The 12,041-nt window shown below is 40.3% G+C and overlaps 1 protein-coding gene across 1 annotated transcript in view; it reads right to left on the bottom strand.

Annotated features, from left to right (window-relative positions):
• Window positions 1–12,041, bottom strand: part of LOC139723294 (dimethylglycine dehydrogenase, mitochondrial-like) — a 56,069-nt gene that overhangs the window by 27,420 nt on the left and 16,608 nt on the right. The window contains exons 4-6 of the mRNA XM_071634553.1: window positions 6,976–7,140; window positions 4,064–4,268; window positions 3,217–3,465 (exon numbers count right to left, since the gene is read on the bottom strand). Of these exons, the coding sequence (XP_071490654.1) occupies window positions 3,217–3,465; window positions 4,064–4,268; window positions 6,976–7,140 (619 nt within the window). The remainder of the gene's footprint in view (window positions 1–3,216; window positions 3,466–4,063; window positions 4,269–6,975; window positions 7,141–12,041) is intronic.

The following is a 12,041-nucleotide window of genomic DNA, read 5'->3' as shown; positions in this document are numbered from 1 at the left end:
GTAAATTACTGCAATAATATGACAAAAGGTTATGAAAAAAAAAGGATGATGATCAGTCATAAGCTTCACATGAATTAACCCGTTGAAGACTATTCCTGTCAGGCAGGTGTCTACGGGAAACATGTCTTACAGCAAAATCAGCTCGTCCTCAATGGGTTAACATCTCGCATTTCAATTATGCCAAACTATTTGGAGAGCAAACTATCAAAAGGACCTTTGCTTGCCTTCCTCCAAGAGCCTTCAAGCAGCAGCCACGCTGTACATCGACCCAGCTCTGATCTTCACACCAAACTTATTACAAAGGAAGGAAATGTTTATTCATCCAGGGTCCCTCACTGCCTTAATTCTTCCTTTACTTTGCTCTTCTTCCATTGTGTTGTGTTAATGCAGCACCTTGCCACTTGAATATTTGTATTGTGCTGAACTGTAAATCGACCAAAGTCACGAGCATAGTTGTTATATGCTCCAGAAAAGAATGACCCTTGATGAGCCTGCCCTTTATTAAAGGCAGGCCCGAACAGATAAGAGAGATTAAACAAAGTACAGTGGGCTGTTACACATGAAGACAAAGACTGCTTAAATTTGATAACAGTACAGTTAAGTGGAAATTAGAATGATAAGAAAACTTTGAAAACATACACACACCCTACCTTTGGTTAAAGGGTAATAACACCCAGATATATAGAGGGATTGAGTGAATGCAGCAATATTAGTAGAACTTTTCTGTAAAGTCTGAAGAAAATCAGACAATCTGTTCAAACACAAATCTTAACATTTTTGGTGCTGCCATTGCTGGATGAGAAGACTACAACAGCTTGTGATGTCACTGAAGGGCAATGATTTATAGAACTACATAAAGAATTCAACAGATTTTCATTTTCTAGCATTAAGAAAAAGCACATGACTTAGCTTTTCCAAAAAGGATGAGTAATAATATTACCCTGAACATATGTCAGTACGAATGAAAAAGTCAAAGCAATGTGCACTTTTCCATGTAAAACAAACAAAATCCAACCTGAGTATCTTTGAAAAGTAAAACACACCAAATCCAACCTGTGTAACTTTAATACTGTTACAGTTGAACCTCTCGTATCCGGACAAGTCGGGACCAGGGCTCATCCGGATAAGGGATTTGGCCGGATACGGGAGACTCAATGCTTTATACATGTACATATACAATACACATGTACTGATGTAGCCCATTGTAGTACCACATGTAGTAATGTGTATACTGCAACCTTTTCATTGTTACATTTGGGGATGTTTCGGGATGTTGAAAGGTCTGAAGGTAAGCAATTTGGAAGGAAATTTGATGCAATGTATGTTAATCATATTGGAAGTAATATGTAATTCATGTGTGTGTGGGTAGGAGTTCTCAAGGAGTTGGGAATCCCCCTTTCTTCCCGTAATCATTAAAAAAAATCACGGCGAGATTTCGTCCGGATAATAGAGAGATCCGGATAAAGGGAGGCTGGATAATAGAGGTTCAACTGTACTTGCTTCCTTGTGCTATGTTATTTAAGACGGTAGAGTAGCCCCATATTCATAGACATACTGGAAATGTTTTCTAAGGCTTAACCACCTCTCCCCCCCCCCCCCCCCCCCCCACCCTTCCAACTTTTGGATACGGCACACATTTTCTCTATGTGTATGAAACTTTGTAATTGATTGCATTTACATATGAGAAAGGATGGTGTTTTTTTTATGTATTTCCTTTATTTCTAACTCATCAATTCTGTTACATGTAATCTCCTGGATACATATTTTGAGATAACTACCTTGATGTATTTCTATTCTTTTTAATATTCTGATGAAGGAAATGGCTTGGAAAATTCTGTTCCAAGACAAATAGAATTTGACAAATATAAATACTCTTTTTGTCATCCCAATACATTTTTTTTCCTTTTCAGATTAAGAGTTTATCATTTTTAGTCTTTCAAAGTCTTTGTATTTCTCTACAACTTATTTTTCTTTATTTTCCATAGCCTATGTTTAATTTTGTTTCATAAAGCAATTTGCAAAATGGCTTAAACATTGCTGAAAACAATAATGGCTTTTGAAAAAAAAAAACTTTACCGATTGAAAAACACAAGCAATTGCATTGTCACATCCACACTTGGATGTGCAAAGATACGTTATTGTCATTTACCTCTTGTATATATACTGTAAAAGTGGACATTCTTGTACATTTTGTGCGACACAAAACAAGTGCGAATACAAAGAAACTCAAATTTGTTGTTGGTTTCATTCAACAGTACTTTATCATTTTATTCTGCAGAATTAAAAACACACAAAATTCAGTAAAGCATGAAAAATTTCTCTTGCCAAAATTTCCACTTTTACACTACGTCCAAACCCCTGTAGATGTGGTTTCAAAATGTATCAGAAACCGAGGGAAAACTGTAGAAAAATGTGAATGTGCAAGTAAGTGGCATGGTTGTTGAAAGGCAGAGGAAGAAATTGTAGAAAGGTTGGTGGGGGAGGGGGAGGGGGAGCAGGGTGTTTTGATGTTAATGACACAAAGCCTGCTGCTATCTATTATCAACTAACTATAATTCTCTCCTTCTTCATACTTCAAAGCCATGCTGATCGACTTACACCATGTTGACATTGAGCTTCAGTAGAGCACCGCCTCAGGAGCTGATAAACTGGCCTGGTCAGAAACTAGTATGAGACTGTTGTCATTACAAATAGACTTGTCCTGTCTTAATCAAAGGTGGTGTGCCTTTTGTGGTCACGTCCTACATCATGGGAGGCAGTTTCCATGTGAAGCTGATTCAAGATGGCTAATCTCAACTGTAAATGCATCTTTACCATACATGCGTGGGCAAAATTTGAGAAAAGCTAAAGAATGCTGGGCCCTGTTTCACTAACATGGGAACTATATCGAGCCAAATAATGGTCCCACAATTTGGACAGATTCAGATCAGATCTGGTTGGGAAGGAAACATAGACATCCAAGATGTATTCTAGAATGTGACAAGATGGGCACAAGATATTGTTCCGAAATGGCTTCAAATAGTGAAAAAGTTCTTTGCTTCCAAGGACTGACCGATCCCAAAAGAGTTCTTAAGATCAGTTGACTTGAACTTAGGATTGATTTTAGAGCTTAGCGAAACAAGCCCCCCCCCCCCCCCCCCCCCAGCTCATCCCAGGCAAATGTGCCACAAAATCTGAGCAAATAAAGCACGCCTCTCCAAAGAATGGGGCACTAACCTGGAGGGACACCGTTGACCGCCCAGTCATCTTGCATGACCATCTTGTGTGCCTTCTCGTAGGGTCCACACAGCAGCCCATCACGTTCCATGCGCATGTAGTATGACCCCTCCAAGTCACGCATGACAGGAATCTCCTGCTTCAGGGCGGCCACCTCTGGGATGGTGGAAGTCACCATGTATTGATGGTGGACTGAAATCACTGGTATTTCTAGGCCTGCCATCTGTGCAACCTCCTTGGCCCAAAATCCTTGGGAAAAAGACGCAACGTGATAAAGAGTAGGAGCATTCACAACAGATTTGTTGAAAAAAAAAAGAAAAAAGTTGACATTAATTGGGTATTTGCAGCCACCAGACTTCCTTGTTTTCAATCTTGATTTCTGGCATTTGTTAATGTGATAAAAAGTGTGCCATTCAAAATAATTCTAATTTTCGGACATCCAGGTATTTAGTAGTGGCTGGAGTGAAAATAAACCCACGATCGGCTTTTTGTTTTAAACGAAATTATCTACTTTTCTTCCATAATTGGCTTTGAAATTCCATGAAACTGTCAGATATGGTCCATCTTAATATTTCTGATAGCCACAAGAAATGTTACTGACAAATTACAGAGTAAAGAATGGTGGATTGAGGATTCTTCCCCTGACACCGTACTGCAGATTTCGTACACTCATGCACTGCATTCACAGCAACTTCAACCTCTGCACATATAAGGTGAGCTGTTTGTTTTCACTTCAGCCATATCGGAAGTGACATAGACCTAGGATCCATACCATGAGAATTGTATGCTTACACAAGATTTTACTTTATATACACTGACATTCTAGAGGGGGTATTCTAAAATTAACCTGCAGCATTGACGACCCTCTGTGCATGAATGGTTCCCTGTTTGGTGGTCACATTCCACGTCCCGTCAGCACGCTGCTCCAACCCCGTCACATCTGCAGGCATGTAGATGTCTGCTCCATACTTGCGGGCTCCGATGGCAAATGCTTGGGTCAAAGAGTATGGGTCAATGTGACCCTCGTCAATGGTATGGAGTCCTCCAAGCACCTAGAGGTGGGAAGTAGACGGCAATTTACCAAAAGATCGCTAGTGAAAGTTGCTGCAGCTCTGCTATGCCAAGGGCACATGTGTCATCCAAAATGAGGTTGATGAATAACAGTTAAAGTATGGAATGCCACATTGACACAGGTGCAATGTATGTAACACCCTGTTGTTCCAGCAATTCTGTGAGATGAAAAATAATTGTCAACCAAAGCTTCACCCACCCAAGTCCAATATAAGGCTCTTTGATGGAGGCACCTTCATATGTCTGTAAAAGGAGAATACATGCTAATATATGCAAACATAATGACACAGAGCAGGAAAATTGTCCTAAGATCATAGACATCAATCAAATACCACTTTTGTCTCGAAAGATATACTGTAAAAGTGAACATTTTCACGGTGTTGAAAGTTCCGCACATTTTGCGCAACCAGAAACTAGCACAGAAATAAAAGCAAGCAAATATTTTTGCTTGCCATATGTTCCTGTTCGTGATGTCTTGATTCCATGGAATTAAAACACATGAAACTCTTGTTACCCGGCCAAGCGTGAAAAATGAGTCACACGAAAATATCCACATTTACAGTAGGCTGGAAATGGGACTTACAGCCCTTTTCATGGGCAATGCAATGAATGGATTAACATCAATGAATATAAATCACATCATCCACATACATATCATTGATCGCTATGTGGATGTCTCTGCTGAAACAAGAATCTGGATTAGAGAGAGACTAGGGCCCTGTTGCATAAAGGACCTGAGCAAAAAATTCAGGTAAGAGGTGGGTGTCAACACAAGCTTTATTGTTTGGTCAACTTCTCAGGTTAAACCTGGTGGGGAAAAAAAAAACACAAAAACTACAGTTACAGTATATCAGTGTTCTTTTATTTGAATAAACTTGAATGAGGATGAAGAGGGGGAAAAAATCTTCTTTGACTTTCTCAGTTTTAAACTCCACATGCTGGGATTCAATCCGCTATAGTATAAAGATCTACATGATTATGAACAATGGTTCCATGACATTTGCTCCAGCGACAATTGCTCTAATGAAATATCTGCATCTAAGCCGAACATAAAATCTACCCAAAAAACATAACCATAACCCTAATCCTAGTCCTCACATCAAACTAAACCTATAACCTCATACAACCCTAACCCCATAAGTCCTTCGAGAAAGTAAGACCGGACCAATTGAGTATGCAGGCAGAAGGTAGGGCCAACGACCTGTACATTGATGGTTGTGACAGACATCGGGCAGATCTGGGGGAGGAACAGGAAATTCCTGCAGCCTATGAGGTAAAGGATCGTATAGTTTTGGTTGAGACCTAACTTTAGGTTTTTAACATCTTTTGGTGAAATATAGTAGTGAGAAACCTCACATGAAATATGAAAGAGCCTGTAATTCCAAGAGGGATTCAAAGTTTATTTGATCAAAACTGGTTCTGAAATGGCTGAGACACCCAAAACAGAGCGATACAAATAAAAGGTGGGACCCACCTTTTATTACGATGGCTTTATTTTAGATTGTTTTTTGATGTCTCCGATAGTTTAAAACTGATTTTTATCAAAGATACTTTGAATTCCTCTTTGAATGGTATGCTCTGTACTATTTCATATTATAAGTAGTTTCTTGGTATCTCGCAAAAAGTTAAAAGCCCAATCCTCAACTCCACCAATAGTATACCATCCCTTTAACCTAATACGATTATCAGCCTGCACCAAGTCCCCAGGCCAGCCAGAACCTGCAGGGAACTGATGATGGTGAATATCAGCCACAGCCCAGTGGGGAAATGGCGCAGCCAGGTCCTTCATAAGCCAATGTAGTTAAAAATGCAGCCAAGAAGCAGCTTGAATCAACATCAAGAAGCATACAAAGGGATGTAACCAAAACTCGCAAACACGAGGTGCAACACAACCTATCCACACGCAAGCAATCCACGAGGACAGCAGGAGCAATATGGCATATACCTAAGTGTTACTACCAATAGATATCACATGTGAAAAAACAAACAAACAAACATGCCTGCCTCTTTCTTAGGAGTGAGTTTAGTGCCAAAATAGGCATTAAGAAATTACTGTAAAACATGATATTTTCGCGAATTGGAGTCGACAGCCTTTTTTGCGGCATGAAATTTTCGCGAGTTGCCTCTAACACTCAATGCATATAGTGTACAAAAGAACTTTTGCGTGCATTTTAATTTCGCGAATTTTGTTTCTCGCGAAATTAAAATGCATGTGAACATTCCTCGTTTAACAGTACACGTATACCGGTATATAGTATAATATATAATCATATAAATGTTTGTGTGTGTGTCTGTTTGTGTGTGTGTGTTGGCACTTATATAAAATGTCCAATTGATCAAACCTATAAAGTAACATTACACATTTTTTGTTATGAGATAGGGAGATGCTGCGGGATCATCGTATATGATGCCACTCACGGAATGATCAAACTGTAAATCTTTAAAATGATTTCCAAACTTTGGATCGAAATAGGTCAAAGTATTAGTTACAAATTCAAAAGGTTTTTTTTTTGGTTTAATTCTTCTCAGCAACAAAAATTATGCATAAACAGCAAAAAGAAATGGAATGTGTTTCCCCACCTCCTAAAGCACTTACTACAAATAATAATATCACACCAATCCACAAAAAATAAAGCAGGTTTGGGAAAATGATAAGTTAAGGTTCAAAAAGCGGGAGCTGCTACTCACTTTGTCAATGTTGATGATGGGGCATTTCTCCAGGACTTCTTCTGGAGTAAGCAGTGCCATGTAGGCTTGGTTCCAGTGCTGTCTGGTCAGCTGGTATTGTGCCTCATCCATTCGTGTAGGTGTCTCGAGAATCCGAATGCTGCCGGGAGTGTGGAACCCAACTGCCTGCTCTCACCACATTCAAAACACAACAAGAGGAGGAAAATTATACAAATAATGTGTTATACCAAACATATTCTAATTTTTAACAAGAGACCCGCGGGTCTAGCGCTCACCTGAGTATCGCAAGTTCACCTTTTACGCAGTCACTAATCTAAATTATTCACAGCTCTACCAAAATTTGACGAGGCATTCTCAAGTGGAAGATGAAAATGTACAATAAGGGCCCAATTTTTTCAAGATTCCTTAATTTGGGGGAATTGGGGCCCCCTGGGGCCCTCTGGGTGGGGCATGGTGCCCAGTTTGATAAATTGAGATCCTGACCACCTAGGGATGCTACCTGCCAAGTTTGACAAAAATCCATCATGAGGTTTTCAGGAAGAAGATGAAAATGTACAATTCAGGCCCCCATTTGGACCCTTCCAACCACCCCCCCCCCCTACCCCCAAGAGGGGCACCCCTGGATCTCCTATGAACAAACTTGAAACTACAGTCATTAATGTACTCACTCATAGTATTATCTCAGCTCTATAACTTCTGATTCTAGAGAAGATTCTTAAAGATTCCTTCATTTGGGGGGTTTGGGCCCCCTGGGGGCCCCCTGGGCGGGGCATGGTGCCCATTTTAACAAATTGAGATCCTAACCCCCTAGGGATGCTACCTGCCAAGTTTGGTGAAAATGGGTCATGGGGTTCTCAAGAAGAAGATAAAAATGTACAATTTAGGCCCCATTAGGACCCCTCGTCACCCCCCCCCCCCCCCCCCCCCCCCCCCCTGGGTCCCAAGGGGGGCACCCCTGATTCTGCCATGAACAAACTTGAAACTACAGTCATCAATGTGCTAACTCATAATATTAACCTAGCTCTATCACTTCTGGTTCTAGAGAAGAAGATTTTTGCGGATTCCTTAATTTTGGGGGGTTTGGGCCCCCTGGGGGCCCCCTGGGTGGGTCATGGTGCCCATTTTAACAAATGGAGTTCCTAACCCCCTAGGGATGCTACCTGCCAAGTTTGGTGAAAATGGGTCATGGAGTTCTCAAGAAGAAGATGAAAATGTACAATTTAGGCCCCATTAGAACCCTTCCCCACCCCCCTCCCCTGGGTCCCAAGGGAGGCACCCCTGATTCTGCCATGAACAAACTTGAAACTACAGTCATCAATGTACTAACTCATAGTATTAACTTAGCTCTATCACTTCTGGTTCTAGAGAAGAAGATTTTTACAGATTCCTTAATTTTGGGGGGTTTGGGCCCCCCTGGGGGCCCCCTGGGTGGGGCATGGTGCCCATTTTAACAAATTGAGTTCCTAACCCCCTAGGGATGCTACCTGCCAAGTTTGATGAAAATCGGTCATGGGGTTTTCAAGAAGAAGATGAAAATGTAAAAAGTTTACGCACGACGCACGACGGACGACGCACGACGCACGACGCACGACGCACGACGCACGACGGACGCCGGACGAAGGGCGATCGCAATAGCTCACTTGAGCCTTTGGCTCAGGTGAGCTAAAAATCCCTCACAACACCTGCAACTATTCATATGTAGTTGTACATACACTCAGCAAAAAAGAAAGTAAATACTTTTCCCAGTTCATATTTCTCATAGAAGATTTCTATAAAAATCATTGCGTCATATACCACATTAAAGATTATTTCATTGGTGATCAACCTGGATGGTTTATACACAGAGAGTCTTCACACATTAGTGAACACATTTGTTTTTGTCCTCCAAGGCACAAAAGTAAAAGCTGCAAAAATTGACATATTGTCATTCATTTGCAAATGCCCTTCAAGATAGCAATGACAACAAACAACCAATTTAATGCAATGAGAGACATGAATGTAATAGCAAAAACTAGAGAGGGGCCGTCAAAGGCGGCAGACCCACGCCTAAGTACAAAGTCGGGGTAAACATAATGTGCATTCGGTCATCTACCAGAATTCGGCCACTTAATTGCCAGTGTGCTTTATCACCAGCCAGTGAGTTCTACCAAAGATCGTACACTGAAGTGTACGATCTTTGGTTCTACAGTCACATCACACGCAAATCACATAATTACACATACGGTATTAACACTCATTCACGTACAGGAAAGTCCTTAAGTCTCCTCCAAAAATCCATCGAAAATCCCAAATTCCACCGTCAAAAGTGCAGAATCGGAACTTTTCCAAGCGCGCGCGAATTAAGTCCAGTTTTAAGAGTATTGTCTACGCGACGGGTCGCGGAAAAAGCGCTAAAAATCGAGAAATACGCCGTTTTCTTGCGGGATATTTTGATTATAGCAAGCCGAGAGTGTGATGATATCAAAGGTCGTATGAGTGTACGATCTTTGATGGTATCCACAAAAGCAAAAAAGAAAAACAAAATTTACGTACCCCCTAGGCAATTACCCCTATGATTAGTGTCTACGGGAATTATTCAATGCAAGGGTTGAATGCAAATGTCTACTGCACCAGTATTCGGCCACCAACGAGCGCCGCAACGTCCCCGGTGCAATTTTGCACCAACAGTGTAGAGCGCGATGCATTTTCAGCGGCCTTGCACACGCATTGACATTGAGCACGCATATCGTGCAGTGTGACTGCGACCGAGCAAAATGCTCCTCCAACGAAAAAAACAATCAATGTTAATTTGAAAAATCATCAAATATCAAAGGTCGTATGAGTGTACGATCTTTGATGGTATCCACAAAAGCAAAAAAGAAAAACAAAATTTACGTACCCCCTAGGCAATTACCCCTATGATTAGTGTCTACGGGAATTATTCAATGCAAGGGTTGAATGCAAATGTCTACTGCACCAGTATTCGGCCACCAACGAGCGCCGCAACGTCCCCGGTGCAATTTTGCACCAACAGTGTAGAGCGCGATGCATTTTCAGCGGCCTTGCACACGCATTGACATTGAGCACGCTTATCGTGCAGTGTGACTGCGACCGAGCAAAATGCTCCTCCAACGAAAAAAACAATCAATGTTAATTTGAAAAATCATCAAATATCAAAGGTCGTATGAGTGTACGATCTTTGATGGTATCCACAAAAGCAAAAAAGAAAAACAAAATTTACGTACCCCCTAGGCAATTACCCCTATGATTAGTGTCTACGGGAATTATTCAATGCAAGGGTTGAATGCAAATGTCTACTGCACCAGTATTCGGCCACCAACGAGCGCCGCAACGTCCCCGGTGCAATTTTGCACCAACAGTGTAGAGCGCGATGCATTTTCAGCGGCCTTGCACACGCATTGACATTGAGCACGCATATCGTGCAGTGTGACTGCGACCGAGCAAAATGCTCCTCCAACGAAAAAAACAATCAATGTTAATTTGAAAAATCATCAAAATACGGGCCAGTTTGTGATGACGGAGAACGAACTTTCATAAATCTAGAAGGACATAGTCCCTCAAATAGGCCTAAACGTAAATTTCGGAATTCTTACGAACATTTGAGCAGCGAAGTCGGATCGTTGGGGAGTTTATGTCTTCGTATGGTAGCGGAAAATCGCAAAGTGAGAAACAGGAAATTTTCGGAATGGTCACTATACCATGGGGTCAAAACTTCAAGGTCACACAGAATTTGCAAGGGTCAACCGATTATCACCAAAATCTAATCGATTCTTTCCTGTCATTATCCAAACATTCCCTGAACATTTCGTGCAAATCCGTTTACCCGTTCTCTTGTTATCTTGTACACAAACAAACAAACAAACAAACAAACATACAAACAAACAAACAAACAAACAAACAAAAAAAAACAAAAAAAAAACAAACAAACAAACAAACAAACAAACATACGGAACCCTTTACATAACCCCCTGCCGATTTTCATCGGCGTGGGTAATAAGTTTTTGTTCCTTTGTATTTTTTATATCCTCAAACAAAAACATAGCAAGGAATCTGAAGGGGGAACATTTTCTGTCAACTCAAACTTTAAATGACATAGGGAGTAAGCCGCAAAGGTGATAAAATGGACATAATTTCTTTATTCCATTCTTTTAATTTAGGAATTTAAGAATTCATGATACAAATTGAAGAACCAAATATTATCATTTCAAATTTTCTACCATTTTGTTACTATTGCTTCTTCTCTTATGTCTTTTGAATATGGATTTGACAGAAGATTCTTCATTTTCCTCCATTACTTTTTTTTTGGGTCTTTCTTTATCTTTGGAGGCCTACAGAGACATTATAGAGATCATCTTTAGGTTCATTTTAGAAAATTAATTTGCATTTCATATTGTGTTGAATTTGTCTTATATAATAATTGACAGTACTTATATAGCGCATAACACAAAGTGATAATGTCCCTATGCGCTCAAAAAAAAAGAAAAGAAGGAAAGATTATACAACTAGAAATGTCGCTATGGCGACTGGTATGCCTCCGCCATAATGCATGATTCTCCTAATAGGTCTAGATAGTACATGTGGACAATGTGTGATTACATTTTCACAAAACTGGCAAAATATTGAAATGACAAGTTTGTCACAAATGTGTTGAATGTTCACCTTCCTTGACCTTGGTTTAATTGGATGAATAGGAGAGCATGTATTTGGGGATTTAAGGACTTTAACTTGATTTTGACCCATTCATACATTTATGCATTCAGTAATTTTCATGGTACCGGTATGGAGAAAAAGTGCAATTTCTGTACTGAATAGTAAATTGTTACCATGTTCATCTGGCCTTTGACCCTAAAATTCATAAGATAATCACATTCAGGTAGAACATGCATAAATATGCAGTAAGTTTCACGATACATTGAGCCACTTCCGAGATATGGAGGAAAAAGTTAGTTCAGCACTTTCACTTGATCTTTGACCTTTTGACCTTTGAGGCAAAAAAAAAAGAAAAAAAAAGTAAAATTCTCCAGAGAATTTCTATTAGGTTACACATGCATACACCAAGTGTTAAA

The sequence above is a fragment of the Diadema antillarum genome, unplaced genomic scaffold, assembly GCF_040938485.1.
Source record: "Diadema antillarum isolate AM-2024a unplaced genomic scaffold, OU_Dant_1.0 scf00000185, whole genome shotgun sequence".
NCBI lineage: Eukaryota > Metazoa > Echinodermata > Echinoidea > Diadematoida > Diadematidae > Diadema > Diadema antillarum.
The sequence above is the reverse complement of the archived record's forward strand: the minus strand, read 5'-3'. Positions and strand labels throughout refer to the sequence as shown.